The 21,496-nt window shown below is 29.1% G+C and overlaps 1 protein-coding gene across 1 annotated transcript; it reads left to right on the plus strand.

Moving 5' to 3' along the window:
• Positions 1 to 15,700: 15,700 nt before the first annotated feature.
• On the plus strand, positions 15,701 to 21,183 carry LOC110619249 (protein SMAX1-LIKE 8). The gene is made up of 3 exons (XM_021762556.2): positions 15,701 to 17,304; positions 18,190 to 18,439; positions 19,152 to 21,183. Exons 1-3 carry the CDS (start codon positions 16,091 to 16,093, stop codon positions 21,015 to 21,017), a joined length of 3,330 nt encoding a protein of 1,109 aa, XP_021618248.1. The 5' UTR covers positions 15,701 to 16,090; the 3' UTR covers positions 21,018 to 21,183.
• Positions 21,184 to 21,496: the final 313 nt, after the last annotated feature.

Raw genomic sequence — 21,496 nt, forward strand, 5'->3', positions numbered from 1 at the left:
ATTTTAAATTTAATAAAAATATTTCAATTTTAATCGTAATTAATCTCTATATTATTAAAAATAATATATTATTACCATTGATTTAATTTCACCAAAAATTAAATTAAAATAAAATAATTAAAATTTTTAAAATAAAAATTAAATCAAATAAAAAATTATAAATTAAACACCAATTATTTTAGTTTAAATTAAAATAAATTAACTATATATTAAATATTAGGTAGAAATTAAAATAATTTTTTGTCAACGTAAATTAATATATTTTGGAATTTAGTAAACTTGTAATCAAAGAAAGTATTTAGATTAGAACTCACATCTTAATTAATTGGTAGAGTGATAGAAACCCTACGTTATATTATTGATTCATAATAAGATAAATTACAATTTTGTGTTATGAATAATGTTAAAATTAATATATATCTATTTATTTTTAAAATTTAAAATTTTTTATTATATTTGAATTTAGTTAAATTGAATATATACTTTCACCATATTTTAAAATGGTAAAGGGTCAAATTTATCCTTAACTTTTCCCTTATTATTATTAATTTGAATGGATCCAATGCTAAAGTGACTGGGAGAGGCTGCTTTTTCATGAATGATAAAGTAAAAATAAGCCACCTCATACTATGATGGTGTATGTCCATGAATGGTGTGACACAAATCAGCTTTTCCCTTTCTATCTTCTTTTCCATGTGAGAATTTTTAATTTTATTATTAAAGACTCTTTCAATTTTATTTTTCTCCACTTTATATTAACATAACTTTCTTTCTTTTTAAATTTAAACTTTGATTAAATATAACTGCATGCTTAATTTTTTAATTTTTTAGAGTATAAATACATCAAAATTAAGTTTTAAGAAACATGATTATGATAATGCAAAATGTCATTTCATTTTACTCATTCAACTAATTTTGTCTATTCATAATTGATTCATTTTGTTTTGTGAGATATATATGATTATTTCCAATTTGAATTTACCAAATTTTTTTTTTGTCTCACATTATTCCTATTTAGTCCTTAGAATAAAGTTTTTGCTAATCATGTTTTATTTGAAAGAAATCCCAAAGGTAATTTTATTTATTATCGCTATAAATAAATATGAAAACACTCAATTCAATATTTTTTATGCTTTAAAAATAAAAAAAAATTAATTAAATTATTTTTATAAGCTTGAATTTTTTTATATTATTAATACGTTATAAGAGTGAGTGTTTAATAAATTTAGTTTGAACTGAATTAAATTAAATAAATTAAAAATTAAAAGATTAATAGTAAAAAATATTAAAATTTATGGACCAAATCAAATCGAATCGAATTGATTCGATTAAAATTGATTTTTTTAAAATTAAACCGATTTAAAAAAAATAATTTGAATTAAATCAATTTGATTTGATTCGAATTTGATCGGTTGGCTCTTAATAGATTTTTATTTTTTTTATACTATTTTAAAGTTTAATGAAAGTATTTTAATTTTAATTATGGTCTCCTTTTCTTATATTATAAAAAATAATATAATATTATTTATTAATCAATCGATTTAAATTTATTAATTTTTTTATTAAAATCAAATTCAACTCAAATAATTAAAATTTTTTAAAAATAATTTAAATTAATTAAGTTAAATCAACTTTTTTCCCGATTCAATTTAAACCGAGCGCTGCTAGCTGCAACTCATAAATTTATATTCACAATCAAAAGAATTAGGAAGATGTCAACGAATTAAGAAATGATGATGATTAGATAGATATTTAATGATTAATTTTTAATTGTAAAGCTTAATGATGAAGCATGGTATGAAACCATCAAATTTTAATTTTATTATTACATCAGCCTATGTATCAGAAAATTAATTGATTCCAAATAATTCAATGCAAAATGAAAATGACCCTGCAAATTAATTCTAATCCACGCTCTAGGTAATGATAACTACCAATCTCCAAATATTTATTTTAATTTAAAAAAAAAATTGAATACTATCATTGTTGATTAGCCATACCATCTACTAGTAGAAATTATTAAATAAAAAAACATATTACAGAATTATATTTTTCTTAGATTTGAAGGAATATGTATAAATTTTTATAATTTTTAGGCACTCCCATGGAAGATAAACTCTGAAAGTGGATTTTTCATCATGTTTCAAGTAAAAGTTAATAATACTAATAATAATAATAATAATAAAAAATCAAAATCCACACTCTATTGAACTGCATAATAAGCCCAGGACTTGGTGGAATTTAAATAAATAAATAAAAAGGTAAGATCAAAGGTGGATTCCATAAAGATAATCCACCATTAGCAAAGGTTGACAAGCAATTGTGAGTCCTATAATGAGAAGCAACTCACTAAATTTTACCTTAACCCTAAATCATAATTGATTTATTTTTCAACATTTTAATTATTTCACCCAATAATTTCACCTTGATGTGATTTTTGCCAGACAAAATTATCTATTTCAATTTTCACCTTGTGTAATCTTTTTTATAAACTAGCTAATCATACCCAAATTGATCTTATTGATAATTTTAGCCTAAGGGGTACTAATTTCAAGGTCAATATCTCCATTTTTTTCAAATAAAATAAAACAAAAATAAGAGAAAATAAGTTGATATTATCCTTGAATAATGGGTTTACTTATTGTACACTTAACCTTATGGTACAGCCTTTTACAGCTTGTGGGCTCTTAGTAGGCCCAACTCTTAGGCCCATCTTCATCTCATGGCCCATAATGGGCCAGACATTGCCTCACAAAGACCAAGCGCATATGGAAAAGATTTTTCTATTTAAATATTTCAAAATTTTTAAAAATATTTTATTAAATTGCTTTAATTTATTTAGCTCCGGCTCGAATTTGAAACCTTCGTCCGTCCAGTTTAAAACTCGAATTATCAATATTAAAATATTAAACCAAAATTTATAATGAATAATAGACCTCATAATTAAGTTTTGATTTTAATTTTTTTTAGTTTATTTGATTTTATAATTATAAGAAAATTAATTTTATTAAGAAAAACGTTAGAGATAAAATTTCCTTATTACATAACGTGTGTAATGTTGAATCTCAATTTTTTTTTTTGAAAGTAAACATATTTAGAAAATTATTAATGACAAAAATCAAACCCATGATAAAAAGATGTTCAATTTTTTCAACAATTAGCCCTTATAATACAAACGTGGTCCACTAGGGGAGGAAAAAGGTAGTGGTGGAGAATGAAGACTTTGCTAAAAGAATGAATTAAATTTGAGATCATGGCGGATGAGCTGAGATTAATAAGAAAATCAATGGGCAGCATTGTTGGTTTTCATCCTTCTTTAAAGCATAGGAAGTAAAAAAAAGAAATATTTCGAGTATTTATTTTTATTTATTTTAAAATTGATAATCTGAGATCCAGAAAATAAGATTTTACAGTATTTTGTGAACTTAGAAAAAGTTTAGGCCTAGCGGAGGGTATTTCCTCCCTCTCCTCACGCGAGATGGCTATCCCGCTATAGGACCACTTACTCCTTATTGCAGATTCGTACATATAGATGACTTCAGGACCATCCCTGTGTCAGACTAGCATTTAATTCCCTTCGACGCGTGAGTGGACAGGGCTGCGAAATGACTGGACCCACAATCGTGTCTTCTCGTGCCCGAGTTTGAGGAAAAATGACCGGAACCCAAAAAGGTCAGGTTTTTAAAAGGCTGAACTGGGCTGGACCGGTATAATCAAATGACTTGAATAGAGGTCCAGTCTAGAGAATGACCCGGTTGGACCCGACTCATTCGAGGGTTTAGGAGCCTTCGGGTTGTGAACTACTACTATCGGCGCCCAGCCTCATGATGAGAAGGAGAAGCCCAGCGGTCATCAAAGATTATTCATATCTCTTTAGAGTATCTACTAATTATTATTTAATTCATTGGATTGGAAAAAAAAAAACTTTATATAACTATTATAATTAGAATGAGATTAACTATAAGTAAATATATTTGGTGCAATGAAACTATGGGAAACTCAATAAAGTGGGCAAAGGAAAATTTCTAGAACTAGTGGATTCTTTGCAAATAATTAATGTCTCAAAACAATAAATAAAAATTATATAAAAAAAAAAGAGAAAGGGAAAATTTGTCAAAGTTAGGAAATGAATGGAATGAAAAGAATGAGGTTCCCCACTAGAAGAAAACATAAATTCCTATTTAGGGTAAAATCCAAGAGCAACACCAAGCCAAGTAGTCCACTCAGCCACCTCCACCACCCACATTGTTCATCTCCACTTTTCTCTTCCTTCCTTTTCTTTTCTTTTCTTTCAGCATCTCTATAATTGCTTCTTTACCTTGAAAAGGAGAACTTTTTCCACAGTCCAAGGATCACTTCCTTTTGCTTAGACATGGCAAGACGTATCTCCTACTCATAAATAGGGATCCCCACAAACCAAAAAAAATTATTTGAAAAAAAAAAAAGAAATTGCCCTTTGATTAGATATTGTGGCTTGACTTTTAGTGATTGTATGGGCATTATTAGGTATAGTACCCTTTGGTGGGGGCAACATTAAGACACTAATAGGACATGAGTGTACCAAATATGGCAAAGCAAAATACAAGTGGGAAGGTGCTCTCTCAATGATGTGTGATATGATTATTGGTGGGTTTTTGCTATTTAACCAAATCAATTGTATAAATAAGTTTTTCAGATCCTACATCAATTATAAAATATTCGTGTATCTAACTTGCATAAGATTAAAGATTCTGCAAAATTATTATAGTTTTTATAATAGTTTAATGATTTCCTTAAATTTTATATGTGTGTATTTGTCTTTGAGAAAAAAAATATAAAATTAAGAGATAAGTTAATCGTGTACATGCATAATGTAAATTTTATTTGAGATTTCTTCCTAACATATCTGTGAAATAACCGTCTAATTCTATGGTAAATTTTGTATATTTATTTTAAAAAAATAGTATATATATTATTTTTAGACTAGTGTGATTTGAATTAAGATGCCTCTAATTTTTAATTTTCTTTTTTGGGTAAAGTGGGGTTTCCATGGCATGACAGGACCCTTTTGAAAATCAATAATGTTGATGTCTTGTCTTTGGTCCTTTGGTGGTGTGATGTGTATATTGTTTTGCTTTTCCTTTTAGTAATCAGTTTAGGGTTGTGTTATGCCATATAGTAACAGAACCCATTTAAGGAAATGAATAGTCCAAATGCCTACCCTTTTTATTTCTGTTTCTACTCACTTGTATAGCATTTGGGTAGCTTTCAATTTGGGAAAGTTTTGTATGAATATTGAAATAAGTTTGTTGTCCTAACTCTTTGTTTTAATTTTTACCATATATACCATGCACATTGGATGCCTCATAATTCTTATTTCTTTCCTTCCTTTTGGAATTGTATATAACAATATTATGAAAATTATATTTTTTAAGAGTAAATTACACTTTAATCTTTAAATTTTAATGTAATGAATAAATCGGTTCTTATATTTTTAAAATTAAATATTTAAATTTTTTATATAATTATTCTGTTCAAATTAAAAATATTTTATCCATAATTTCATTAATCAACCGGTCAAAAAAAAATTTTAAATATCTAAAATATTTTTATAAACATTTTAAATAATTTTATATTATGTAAACTACACTTTAATTTCTATATTTTAGTATAATTAACGGATCAATACTTGTATTTTTAAAATTAAATTCTTAAATTTCTCTATATTTAATCCGTTTAAAATTTAAGTTTTTTTCACTTATTATAGATATTAGTTCAAAAAGTTAGTAAATAGTTAAACGTTTTATTTTTTCTAAAATAATTTTTATAAAAGTTTACGATCTATTTAAAAGTTATTTAATACCACTTAAAAATAGCTGAAATTATAAGTATTTTTTGAAAATTTTGATATTATAAGTATTGAAATATTTTAATAAATAAAAAATAAAAAATAAAAAATATTAAAAATTTATTAAATGAGATATTATAAATAAAAATTAAAAGAGAATTAAGTATTTTTTTTAAATAAAAAATAAAGAATTAAAATATTTAAATTATAATAGGTAAAAACAGATTGATTATAGAAGAATTTAAGTATATAATTTTAAAAATACAGAGATCCATCCATTAATTACACTAAACTCAAATATTTAAATATCGTTTATCAATTTAAAAAGGATAATAGAGATATTTCTACACTTTTAACGGTTAAAATGGAGGGAGAGACTTCTAATTTAAATACCGATTATAAAAAGATTTAAATATTTTATTTTAAAAATATAAAAATCAATTCGTTAATTATATTAAACCTTAAATATCAAAATATAATTTATTATTTTTTATACGATAAAGAGATCATAGTAGAATATAAGAGATGATATACAACATAAGGTAATATTCTACTTTTTCACTATAAAAATAAATACCATTAATAAATAAATGAAAAATTCAAATTTGAAGTTCACATAATTTCTACCCCTTGCAGGTTAAAGAAAAATCAATTAATTTACTCTTAATTAGTTAATTTTTTATTTCTAATATTATTTCTATATTTATTTAAAATATATATTATTTATATTCTTATTTTTTATATTATAAAATAAACCGTTTTTTTATCATGCAACTATAAAATTACATTAAAAAGCAAGTACAACTCAAATAAAGATGAAAGCAAAGAAACAAAGGTTGTATGCTCACAGCACCATGGGACAGAAACCTAACTCAAAAGCTTAATCCAGCCGAACAAAAACTTTGGACGGCCACGAATTCCTGCACCGTTGACTGACCGACACTCGCAAATTCCTGCATTGCCAATCAATCAACACCGCCAAAATATTCATCTTGCAGAAGATGATGAACGGAACAGTCGATGATTTAGAGAACTATGCGATATTTGAAAACCATCGCCAAGCCATCTAATTGTGAACATGCAAGTTAAGAGCAAATACAATCAGAAGTCTAGAAGAACAACCCCAACTAATGGCAGCAAACTGGTGAAAATCCATATGCACAAGTCGCACGAAAATATGGCGGCCAAAACCACCATCTATAAAACCATCGTCCAAAAACACCAAAACCACCATCCATAAAACCATCATTCAAAAACACGAATCAGAAACTCTAAGTACTCACCATTGACTATACCAAAAGACCTAGCCAATTTATGATATTTTCAATTTGTTATAATTATGAAACCATCAAATAGAGTTTTACTAGACTCCAACGCCGAAAAGCCATCGACCAGCACTCATTAAATATAATCAAATTCGCCAAAGACAAAACACATACTAAAATGCACTCCGAGATTTAGTCTGGTGAAAAGTGCATCCTGATAGATCTGAGAGATCTAAGGTTCGACTCCCCCAACTCCTATTTCAAAGACTAAAATAACAGAAATCAAAATTCAATAAAAACCTCACCATCAAATAACAAACTACAAAAATCAATCCTAAATCCAAAAATCATCTTCTAAAATAGAACTAATAAAACGCCAAAAACTAAATAATATTGAGCCAAAGAGAGAATCAAGATCGAGATTTCCAATCCCGGCGAAAAAGATGCGTCTCTCCCTTGCTGGTGTTATATAAATTTATCAATTCTTCAGGTGAAGCCATAAATATCTAGTCATTGGGCTACCACCCATATCATGATTTATCACCAAGTAGCTAGGTGTTTTAGTATAGGGTAAATGCTCATATTTCTATGAAAATTATATTACCCATCAATATTATTATTATATATGCAACCTAATAATACATAATATATTTTAATTATTTACTTTTAACTATAAATGCATTAAAATTTTAATTATAAATCTAATAATATATTACATCATATATCTAATACTTAATTATATGTCACATATAGTTTCAACTTAACTAATATATAATGAAAAGAAAAATTAAAAATGTATGTTATGTGTATGATATATTATTAAATTATTTAATTAACACTAAGTATTATTTAATATTTTATGTATTTATTCCTTCTTCTGACTTATGTAAATGTATTCATTTATTTTTTATAATATGAGATTTAGAGTGAAATAAAGTTTTTTATGTATAAAAAAATTTAGTCTGAATGGTTCACAGTTTTCTTTTTTATTTTTTTTTCTCTTATTCTCCTCTAGTGATACATAATCGCCATTTTACTATAGTACTACTTGTCATTGTCACACAAAACTGTACGTACAGACATACCTAACTTCTCACTACTGTAAAATGACCATTTAATTTTTTTCCGATACTCGTTCCGCTAGGACTGTGGCATAGCTTAATCTGTTCCCCACAGTCCTAGAGGAGTCCGTTCACCTACTCTCTCTGCCACGTCAGAAGAGCTGAATCCCCTTCTGAGGAGATCTGTGCCCCGATCAGCCCGATCTATTAGATTAGGAAAGGGGCTACATGCTAATTGATCATCTTATATAATGAATTTTGGTGAATTTTGAGTCTGATTAACTCGATTGTGATTCAGATATTAATTGGCCAGTAGTCATTTTTTTGTAATCACATCTTTAATAATTTATTTTTTTTTTTTTAGATTTATCTATTTACTTTCTATAATTATTCATAATGAATGACTGCCACTAATAATTTTCTAACTATAAATATTGATTTAGTAATCAATATGCATCAATGACTAAAATCAACCCATAAAGGAAGTGTGACACCATATGCAAAATTAAAAAAACAAAAAAAAATCAAGCAGAATCTGACCAAAATGGATAGGACAATAATACTAGTAGCTAGGCAAATCCCAAATCCCAACTAGGTATCCCAATAATAGCAAAATGTCTCAATACCCTTTCATAATTGCCTACCATGTGTTTGATATTTTTACAAACACAAAAATACTAAACAGTTGACTCTAATTTTTTCTATCATGCATTTAATGTATATTTGTATTTATTAAAATTCATACTAATCAACTCATTAGGTTTATGAGCACAAGGTGGTGCCAAAATTGGGTGATTTTGTTGTCGGATGGGATTGAAGCAATTCATCATATGATTATTTATTGTAAGAAATTGATGAATTGCTGGTGACAATGCATCTAGAGCAAAACTTCATATTTCTACCCACTAAATCTTTTGGACTTTACATTAATTATAGAAACAACAATCCTTATCATAGTCTCTATTATTGTTTCTTTGGATTAAGTTTTTTTCTCTTAATTATTCATTCATAAAAAAAACAAATATATATATTCTAAATAAGAAAGATTTTGTTTAAATTTTTATGTTTGGCATACCTTCATTCTCATCAATTTTCAATTGATTTGGGTTTAATAATTAGAATTCTTAATCATTATAGTTAAATCATTTTTTTTAGAGAGTTTCATTATAATTTACATGAAAAAAAAAGGAATAGATAAAAGTGATTAAGGATTTTGACAATAGTCAAGTTATGTCTCTAAAGTCTATGTGTTTATCTTTATAAAAGAAGAAATAGGTAGAATATATATAAAAAGAATTTATAATAATATATTATAGAATTAATAGAAAAAAAAATTATAAAAAGTAAATAAAATAAAGTAAAATAAATGGGGGAATAGGATTTAATTCATGTGCATTAAGGAGAGATGGGGCCATAGGAAGAAAACGAAAGTCAAATCCCATCACCCTTTATGTGAAAAGCTTTATTCAGCAATGGATGATAAGCAATTTTCAACTTCCATGTGAGAATGGTTTGAATATCTTTTCCTCAGATATCTGAGTCAGACCCTGTAAATTATTTTTTTATATATATACTTTTAAAAAAGATGATCCCCATGATTACCCAAAAGAAAATTTTAATTATAAAATAAAATAATTATCATAATAATAAATATGGTCACTCATCAAACAGGAAAATTTGGAAAATGTTCCATCGGGCTTCTCTAGAACAAAACAAAACTTCTACAGAACATAGCTTTTTTTTTTTCTGAAAAAAAAAAAGCTTACAATGAAATTGTCACAAAAAATTACTATTTTACTCAAATCAATACCTTTAGTTTTATTTACCCTAAAAATTTTATTTTTATACAAACACTAAAACCTAATTAATACCAATTAATAAAAATACACAAAACTCACATATGAAGGAAAAATTTTATAGTAGAACAGTGATTCCATATAGTTATCTTACCTAAAATGTCAATCTACTAAAATTTATACAATTATGTAAAAATACATTATATAATTATTAGAAAAAATGAATAATAGAATGAGAATTTGTATTCATTTTTAGTGGCTTGTAAAAGAGAAGTAACCATTAGGACGAAGGGCATCTTTTAGGGTTAGGATTTCTCTGTTTATCGGTGGAAGAATCTTTCCCTTAGCTATGATTGAGTGTTTCATTCGATCTCGATCATTTTTTTATTGTAGTTAATTTTGATTTGGTCTTTATAATATTTAGTGGAGTGTTTGGTTGGAATCTATTTTGTTTGTGTTCGTTGTATGAATAGCTCCACTTGTGTCTTTAGTTACATGATTCATTTTTGTGTCTAATTTTTTTCTTAACAGATTGTTATTGAGGGTAGTGCGAATCGATAGATTACTCGACGTTAGAGTACAAATTTATCTCTTTATTGTGTCTCTATGGCTATAACGGGTGTTTTATTGTTTAGTTTTCTTCTCTACCTATTAGAATTTACTCTTTCAAATTTGTTCCTTGGATTGGGTTACTAGTTTGGTTTGCAATATGTCTTTAGTGTGTCTAGTTGCCAACGATTTTCCTTTGGCGTTCTGCTTGTCAATGCTGAGAGGGAGATACGAATTGGTGGCTTATTTCAGAAAACTCTTGAGATGGACTAGGTTCTATCCGAGCTTGGGCTGGAATTTAATTTTTTTTTTTTTTTTTTTTAAATCAATTTGACTTTATAATCAGTTACCTATTTAGACTTTTAATGCAACTTATCTTGCATGAACAATGAATCAAGTCTTTTTAATATTTTTTAAATATTTTATTAATTAAAATAAAAAATAAATTAAAAGTACAAAATCGTCATTACTATATTTTGTAATTTTATACATATAACTTCAATATAAACTAGCCTAATTTAGTTTAATTTATGGACTAAAAATATTATCACTTAGTAATTATTGTTTGATTCCATAATTTTTTCAAAAATAAAAAAAATGATTTTATTTTAAATAATAAAGAGAAAGATTCCAGCCGAACCCCAATAGATCATTCACTTCCAGATCATCATTTTTTCCTTTCCCTATCACAAATTTCCTTTCTGTAACTTTTTTCCCACAATTTTTTTTGGGGTTATTAATTATTATTATAGTGGAACAAGAATTTATGTCTCCTTGGCTGTGGAGAGGGCAACAAGCATTGTTCTACGACAACGACAGTGCTTCATTCAGGAATTTCAATTTGTTTTTTTATCCCTTCTGCATTTCCAAATCTACCCTTTTACTCTTACCCATTACCCTCTTTCCTGTGATAAACCCTATTTTTTGTTTTCAATCAGTGATTTTTTTTTCACTTTGTTTGTCATTTTTACTTTTTATTTATTAAGAATATATATATAAATTATTTAATGGAAAAAATAAAATATTATATTTTAAGATTTGTTAATGATGTAAAAGAACTATTGAGATCAGAAAAAAAAGTAAAATCCATTGATCTTTTTAATTGTTGAATTTAATTGATTTTTTTATTTCCTAAATCATTATCGATAAAATATCTAATGTAATAATTAAATAAAAATATTCATAATTTTATTCTTTTAAAATAATTTACCATACATAAAATTATGGCAAAGATTGAGAAAATAAATAAAAAGACAAAAGCATATGGCATATGGCATAACTAAAAATTTTAAAATTTTAATCTATTTTTTAAAATATACAACTTTAATATCAATAATAACATATTTTTTCTAAATTAAAAATATGAGAAATTTAACTTAGAAATCAATTGAAAAATCAAAATAAATCTTGAGGATGTCATTTCATTTAAAATAATAATAATAAATAGGGGGAAAAAATAAAAAATAATAAATTTTGACTCAAAGAGTCAAACAGTTGGTTAATTCTTAAATTTAAAGATGAAGAGAAAGAGGGAAAGGTGATATCTGAGGAAGATAGTCCTTGTTTGGTATTTAGGGAAAAAGCAAATGAAAAAGGGAATTGCAAAAGTAAACAAAAAAGAAGCTACCAAACAAAACAACACATCAAATCAAACACCTTTTTAATTCTCTCACAGACCCATACCCTACTATTTGCTCAATAGTTTGGGAGAGATGGAAAGGAAAAGGAGAAGGAAAGGAAAAGATAGAAAAGAAAGCAAAGGAAAGAAATCTTTTTGATGGAAACAAAGGATCTCATCTCCTTTTTCTTAATAATTGTTTTGGAGTATAAGCACCTGTTTTTTATTTAATTCATTTTTATTGAAATTTAAATTTAAAAATTTAATTTGCAAAAAAATAATTTAAATATTGGGACTCTAAAATTAAAGAAAAATACTTCTTAAAAAGTATAGATGCCATTAAGATGGGTTTAAAATATTTTATTAGTTAAAAGTTGTTGCAAATAAAATATGTCAAAATTAATCTTAACTTAATTTTTGATATTTTTTAATTAATATGTTTAACTTATATTTTAAAAATATTAACTATAAAAAGAATACCAAATTAGAACCCAAGTCAGTTTATGATTAGAATCAAACTGAAATAAAATCTATTTAAACTATAATTGCAATGACCAAATTTTGTTTGAAACTTTATTATAATTGGTCAATTTAATTTGATTCTATATAATTCAAGCTTTTTCAAAATAAAAAATCAATCATTTTAATTGGAATTAAATTTAATCCAAAATCAAATCGATAATCTTTGTTTGAATCTTAATTATGCTGAAGAAATAAAGAGAAAATAAAGAGTGAAAATTAAAAAAAAAATTAATTAATTATATATTGTTGTGGATGTATAAGTAATTTAATCTAATAATATCAATTTTCAGAAAAAATTTGGGTTAATGAAAGTATTTAAATCTCTCCTCACTGTCTAAATAAGAAAAATTCCTTTTTTATAAATTTTTTTTTATTTGTTAAAGTGTTAGATTTTTTTTTTATAGATTTTTTGATATGAGATGATACGAATTCGTACGGAATATTTTAAAAAAATTTAAAAGGGAGCGTTTGAAATAATCGAATCAATGAGATTTGAATTAAACGAATCAATAAATTTTACATACTGAATGATGTATTTTAAAAAAATTAATTATTTTTTTATATAAAATATTTGATATTCAAAATTTATCGATTTTTACTTGAATTTAAATTTGAATAGAATAAATCCATTAAAAAGATTTAAAAGTTGATTTCAATTTTTTAATACTTCGTTTGTTCAAAATAAGTTATTTTTTGAAAAATTATTTTTCGAAAAGTATATTTAGTGACTAAGTTATTTTCTATTATGGCCAACTAAACAGGATTCATTTTCAGAGTCCAAAGAATTTCTACTTTTCTACCTAATTTCCTCAAAACAAACAAGGCCTAAACTTTGGATTAAAACCACAGAGGTAAAAGGAAAAAGAAAAGAGGGAAAAGGTGGGTAAACCAAACAGGGCATAAGAAATTTTTTACATATTATATTCGAGTATGATGATGAATGATATGTGTGCGGTGGTGGGTGCATCTCTTATTCTCTTGCGGTCATTTTCAGCCTTTCCAATTTGATAGAGACTCTTTTTCCTTCCTTCCTTCCCACTCTCTCTCTCCCCTCCTGGGGACACAGTCTTGTGTCACTAAATGCCAAGAAATGCTCTGTCTCTGCCTCGTTCTTTTGACTCACCAACTCACCCCCTTTTCTGGACTCGCTATCAAGATTAATGTTAGGGTCAAATTACCCCTTTTTTTTTCTTAATCACCTTTGGACACAATCATCAAATCTTTGTTAGGGTGTTTTCTTGTTTACTTCATATTTCTTCCTCCCTCTCCTCCATTTCAATTGTCTTTTGACATTTTTATATTATAAATAGTTAAATAACCACATTTAAAATGTATTTTTTTATACAATTTAAACTCAAAATCTTTCAATATTGAAAATAATTTCAATACTAATAAAAACTAAAATTTATTAATAAAAAAATATTGATAGTTAACATAGTCCTATCTTCACCATATAAATACTGAGTTTGAATGTATAAATGAAAGAGAATTGAGTGGTTGATGATGCTCAATCTCTCATATAGTAAGTTAATAAGGAGCAAGGATCACCGCTGAATTTTAAAAAATCGATTAAATTGAATTAATTTAAAATTTTAAAATTTTAATTTTTCATTTTTTTATTGGTTTTATTTTTATTTTAAAAAATTTTAATTATTTTTATTTAATTCAATTTTATAAAAAAAAATAATAAAATCAAACCGAATCAATTAATAATAATAATATATTATTTTTTATAATATAGAGAGATTAAATTATAATTAAAATTGAAATATCTTAATTAAATTTTAGAATATTAAAAAATATAAAAAATATTTAAAAATTCAACTGATTTAATAATTGAATCAAATCAATTTAATTTAAATTAATTTTTATTTTTATAAATATTAAAATTTTAATTTTCAATTTATTTAATTCGGTTTAATTTTAAATTTAGCCGAAATCTAGGATAAAAACTATTATTGAATAAAAAATATACTTGAGGTGTCTTATATAACTTTAATGTGCCAAATCCTTTTAAGGCCAGGACTTTTTGTGAAATTCATTTTAGTCCTAAATTATTTCAATAGAGATGGATTAAGAGTCAACGGTTGGTATGGACACAGAATTCATGTGGACTTTGATGTCCAAATACTTATAGGATTTCTCATTCTTCGAATTTAGTCTAAGTATCTAAATCCTGTTATCTGTCCGGTTAGGACCAAATGTAAATTAGAGATTATTGTCCAAATATCTCAACTGTCTGATTTTGATGTCTTGCAATTTGAATAAGATTTTTGAAAATTTTAAATCGAATAAAGGATTTATATTTAGGAAAATATAAGGTTGGAAATATAATTTTCAAATTGAAATTCTGGAATTTAACCTAAAGTTTTCCAGACTAAATTGTGTTTGATATTGAATATATCAATAATTAATAAGTAGTTTAACATAATTTTAATTTTTTTTAATTTTCTAAGAGAGTAGTATTAATAATTGTAAGATATAAATGCATTACATTTGATAATAAATAACGTTGAAAAAACATTACTCATACCTTTTCAAAACAAAAATTTCAATAATTTATTTAAGTTCCATTTCAAAAAAAAAATTTATTTAAGTTATAATAATAAAAGAATTAGAACATTCTACATAGGATTCATTCTTAATGAGACATGTAATCATGTTTCTTATCTTTAATTATAAAAGATGGTAATTTGTTAAATCCATCAATCACCCAGCTAATTAAAACTCAACTTGGCAAAACAATAGAACACTTGCTTGCTTACCCATTACTTATCTCGACTCATTACCGAGTTAACTCGTTCTTTTTTCACTTTAACTCATTGACTCCCACCTCCTACTCTTCCTCCTCCTATTAGATACTCTATATTGAAAACTACACGTCAGCAGACAGTGACGTTGACTGTCAGTGGTGGTCCACTCAAAGTAAGTGGACACAGCATCTCCTCTCTCTCTCTCTCTCTCTCTCTAAAGCTTTGATGATATCTTATCACTCTCTCTCTCAAGAGAGATCTTAGATTATATAGAGAATCTATACTCACCATCCACCTATCTCTCTCCACTAGGACCCACCTTTCACCTCCACCACCACCACCACCACCACCTTCAACTCCACCACCTCCTCCACCACCTCCAGTACCCATCACCCGATATTTAAGTTTTTTTTTTTTTGAAAAACTCTCATACCTCCCAACAAGCTGTTGATTCTTTCTCCTTTTCTACGAGCTTTTGTTCTCTCTTTTCTAAAATCTGTATTTGTTTTTGTTCTGTTGTTCAATAAACAAAGTTCTCTTTTTTTCATGAGCTTTTGTTCTCTCTTTTTTAAAATCTATATTTGTTTTTGTTCTGTTGTTCAATAAACAAAGACAATTAAAGAAAAGAGGAAAAAAAAACAGAAAATAACAAACTTTGTAACGATTTTTTTTTTGTTTACCTTTTACTTGTTGCCGGCGATGCCTACGCCGGTTAGTACCGCCAGGGAATGCTTGACACCTGAAGCAGCCCACGCTCTAGATGAAGCGGTGAGTGTAGCGCGCCGGAGAGGGCATGGACAAACGACGTCACTTCATGCTGTATCCGCTCTGCTTTCTCTACCTTCTTCCATTCTACGTGACGCCTGTGCTCGTGTGAGGAACTCGGCATACTCTCCTCGCCTTCAATTCAAGGCGCTCGAGCTTTGCCTTAGCGTTTCACTTGACAGGGTTCCGACGAGTCAGCTTACTGATGACCCGCCAGTGTCGAACTCGCTCATGGCGGCGATAAAACGGTCTCAGGCGAATCAAAGGAGGCAGCCAGAGAATTTCCATTTGTATCACCAAATCTCACAGCAGCAATCCTCCGCTTCAATGTCGTGTATAAAAGTGGAGCTCCAGAACCTGATTCTATCGATCCTCGATGACCCGGTTGTAAGTCGGGTTTTCGGAGAAGCGGGTTTCCGGGGCTCTGAAATCAAGCTTGCTATTGTCCGGCCACTTACTCAGGTTTTCAAATTCTCTCGGTTTAAAGGCCCGCCCATGTTTCTCTGTAACTTGACTGATAATCCGGACATGGGTTCTGCTAGAAAGGGCTTTAGCTTTCCTTTTCCGGGTTTCACCGAGTCCATCAGTGGAGATGAGAACTGCAGGAGGATAGGAGAAGTCCTTGCGAGAAACAAAGGGAGAAACCCGCTGCTTGTTGGTGTATGTGCATATGATACACTCGCAAGTTTCAGAGAGGTTATAGAGAAGAGAAAGGAAAACATTTTGCCCGTGGAGTTATCTGGAATTACTGTGGCTTCCATTGAAAGTGATATTACAAAGTTTGTAAGTGAGAATTTCGATAAAGGGTGTGTGGATTTGAGATTTGAGGAGTTGGGTCGATTTGCGGAACAAAATTTGGGACCTGGATTGGTGGTGAATCTGGGGGACTTGAAGGTATTCGTCCATGGCGAAGGTAGTAATGCTAATGGCCATAGCTTGAGTGATTCAGTGACCTATGTGGTTGAAAAATTGACAGGGTTGCTGCAGTTACATGGAAGGAAAGTGTGGTTTATAGCTGCAACAGCAAGTTATGAGAGTTATTTGAAGTTTGTTAGCAGATTTCCTTCCATTGAAAAGGACTGGGATTTGCAGCTTTTGCCAATCACTTCTTTCAGAAATTCCATGGCTCAATCTTACCCCAGGTCCAGGTAAAGCAGCCTCTCTTGCAATTTAATAGTACCTTTTAAAGTTCTGATATTTTATTTTATATATGACATGTATAGAAGAGCTTATTTGTTTATGTATCTGAGTTCAGAGAATTTGGTTTCAAGTGCTGGATGTTCTGCTTCAGTGTTGTGTTTGGCATAATCTTATTGGGAACATGTTTTGTTTGTTAGTGATGTAAAGAGCTTAATTTGTTTATATTTAATAATTACTAGATTATTTTCTTTACAAGTCTTATTTGATTTTCTCACAAGGATTTAACTTTTCATACTAAATATTATTGGCTGAAGGCTAGATTTCAGGAGCTCTTGAATTGTGCCCATACAGTTTATAGTAATATAATATAATATAATTTAAGTTGTATTGCCTCAGCCATGTACCTCAGGAAGGAGTTCTTTTTTTAAAGCAATGGGAGGTTTTTCAAGGATTAAAAATTTTCAACTTGTGGTCAGAAAGCATGAGATAAGGCCTTGGGAAGTTTTTAAACTCCAAAACCCTCCAATTTGCAACCGATCAAATTGGTGGATTGATAAGATTTTGTCTTAAAACTCTAAAATACCTTTGGAAAACCTTCCTTTTCTCTGAAGCAGTAAAATATTTGAATCAATTGGAATTTGGATTAGTTTTACAATTAGTTTCTTCCTGTGTTAAATTTTACTTGGTTTATGAGTTGCTTGATCATACCCTTACTCTGAGTTGATTGTAAATGAAATATAGTATTTGAGTATTAAAAAGTATATGGAATAGCAGTTTTATGACTGAGGTGGATGATTTACATGTGTAAGTTTAGCATGACCCACTATTTTTTTTACCAAGACCCACTATTTATATATGTAAGATTTCTCACAGTTCTCATGCTATGGTTGCAGCTTGATGGAATCATTTGTTCCATTTGGTGGGTTTTTTTCTACACCTTCAGAGTTGAAAAGCTCCTTCAGCAGCTGCAGCTCTTACCCATGCATATCCCGCTGTCATATATGCAACGAGAGGTGTGAACAAGAAATACTTGCCGTTTCAAAAGGTGGATTTGTTGCATCAGTAGCTGATCAGTACCAATCCAACTTATCTCCTTGGCTGAAAATGACTGAACTTGGCACAAGCAAGGGATTTGATGGGAAGGTGCGCTTGCTGTTAAATATGTCTTCCATAGAGGATTTCCTCTTTCTATTAACATTGAGTAAAAATGCAGACTGCATGTTTAATAATGATATTAGGCTTAATTCACTCAGGTTTATCAAACATGACAACTATTGAACTTCAATTTATATAAGCAAAATCATTCAACTTAATATTTGTTTCGACAAAGTCACTATTGGTTGATTTTGCTATAATTTCAGCTACTTTTTTTTGAAGCGATAACCAAATAAAGTTTTTGACATTCAACTGTAATTATGTCTTTCATAGTCATTACATAAAAATTTTGGTCAAATTTCTATAAGAGTTAAGCTAGGATGACCTTATTAAAACAAGAAGCAGAGGAATTATGATAAAAATTGAAATTCTGTGATAAGATTGTAACGCAGCACATTTTTCTAACTTGAGTGCACTGTCCCCCTATAGAGCATAGAATTTTTGACGTACAGACTCTGTACTAGTCATTGCATAAACTTACATACCTCTATACTTTTGGTCTAAAATCTATGTTCCATTGTACACTCTACTCTTGCTCTATACGTCAACTATGTGCCCTTTTTTTCATGGGAGAAATTGATGGTTAAGATTCTGTCACAGGAATGGGCTTTAACACATCTGGTTAACATAATGAAATTATAAAGATCAAAGAATCTTTCCTATATATTTGTAAAAACTAGTTGTTCTCTCTTCAGTGCAGACTAGAGATGATGGTGTGGTATTGAGTGCCAAAATTGCAGGCTTGCAAAAAAAATGGGATAGCATATGCCAACGTCTCAATCACACCCAATCACCTGGGTCAAATATTCATCCTTCTCGGTTGCCGACTGTTGTTGGCTTTCAGCGCATTGAAGACAAAAAGGAAGATGCTGAAAAGTGTAGCAGCAATAGTACAGTTGCCCCACCAAATGAAACTAGATGCAAGAATGTCCCCATTGATATGCAGAAGTTTTCAAGCAAGCAATTAGGTGCTCCTTTCTCTGTAGTTTCTGAGCTGAACACTGAGAGTGTCCAATCTAAACAATGGGAAAAATCTGCAAAAGAAGATCTTGAGTCAGGTGGTCTTAGATCTCCTTCTAGTTTTTCCAATTCAAGTATGGCTGATGGAAGTCGATCATCTCCTACATCTGTGGCTTCTGTGACAACAGATTTGGGCTTGAGAATAAGCCCTGTTTCTACCAGCTATGAGCTAAAGAAATCTTTATATAAAAATCACGCAGAGTTTCCACAGGAGTTATCGGGTTCCCTTTCAGCAAATGTTGATGTTGTCAACGGGAGTATCTCTGACCAGCTGGCTCAATCATCACCATCTTCTTCTCTTGATTTTGGTGGGCAGTTTGATCCTAGTAGTTTCAAGATGTTCTTCAGAGATCTAACTGAGAAAGTTGGCTGGCAAGGTGAAGCTTTACATGTTATCAGCCAAACAATAGCTAATTGCATGACAAGAAACAGAAGACCCCAAGGAGCAAGTCTGAGACGGGATATATGGTTCAATTTCCTTGGACCTGATAGCTGTGGTAAGAAGAAAGTTGCTGCTGCACTGGCTGAGATAATATATGGAAGCAAGGAAAACTTAATATCTGCAGATTTAAGTCCCCCTTATGGGAGGGTTTGCACATTCAGCCAGGAAGTGCATGGCTACGATGTAATGTTCAGGGGGAAGACCATAATTGATTATGTTGCTGGGGAACTGTGCAAGAAGCCCTTATCTGTTGTCTTTCTTGAAAACGTAGATAAGGCTGATATACAGGCTCAGAATAGTTTGTCTCATGCTATTCGGACCGGTAAATTTTCAGATTCACATGGAAGAGAAATCGGAATAAACAATGCAATTTTTGTGACAACTTCAACATTTACAGATGATAAAGTTCTTTCTTCCAGGAAGGATTTCTCTACCTATTATTCTGAGGAAAGAATACTGAGAGCAAAGTGCAGGCCAATGCAGATTTTAATTGAACAAGCTCCTGCTGACAACATGGGTCAAATTTTGAATCTCTCAGTGACAAAGAGAAAAGGCATGCCTGGTACAATCTTCATGAATAAAAGGAAGATAGTTGATACAAATCAAAATTTACAGCAGCATAACACTTCAGAAGTGGTAAATTGGGCTCATAAGACACCTAGGAATCTAGATTTAAACCTTCCTGCTGAAGAGAGTGATGAGCAAGGGACTGATGATGGAAATTCTGAATCCAAAGCTTGGTTGCGAGATTTCTTTGATCAGGTGGACAGAATAGTGATTTTCAAGCCTTTTGATTTTGATGCACTTGCTGAGAGAATATTGAATGAGATAAATGACAGCTTCCACAAGATCATAGGCTCAGACTGTTTTCTAGACATTGACCCAAAAGTCATGGAGCAATTACTGGCAGCTGCATATTTATCTGATAGGAAGATGGTAGAGGATTGGATGGAGGGAGTCCTTACCAGGGGATTTATGGAAGTTCAGGAAAGGTGCAATCTCAGTTCCCATTTTATTGTGAAACTTGTTGCCTGCAAGAGCCTATTTTCAGAAGAACACATGCCAGGGGAAATTCACCTTCCTTCAAAAATTATTTTGAATTGATGCATTCAGAATGGGTATTTTGTAGGTAGAATTATAATGTAGCATTAGAATATTGTAACCCTTGTTTAGCCTCTTATTCCCATAATTTTAGTGGTTTTTGCAGGTTAGCTTTGTGTAATTTGTATAATCATTATTATTATTATTATTATTATTATTATTATTATTATTTACTTTCTTGGGGGAACAGGCTTACATTTGAACCAATGATATTCTACATGGGATTATTCTCAAATGTAACAATTGAGCCAACCTTAACTGGTATGTAATATGTATATGTAATTATGTGCAACCTATAATTAGTGGTTGTGTTATATTTCATCTACTTCAATACATAATCAAATGTCTTCCTTGTCTTTCACCAACTCCCCTGAATGCCTCTGATTGCTTGAGCTGGCTTGTGATTTGTAAATGGGTATGCCACAATCACACAATTCACAGCATTGTTAAGTTATGGGTCATTTCGAAAAAAAAAAAAAAAA

This window comes from Manihot esculenta, chromosome 7, assembly GCF_001659605.2.
Source record: "Manihot esculenta cultivar AM560-2 chromosome 7, M.esculenta_v8, whole genome shotgun sequence".
NCBI lineage: Eukaryota > Viridiplantae > Streptophyta > Magnoliopsida > Malpighiales > Euphorbiaceae > Manihot > Manihot esculenta.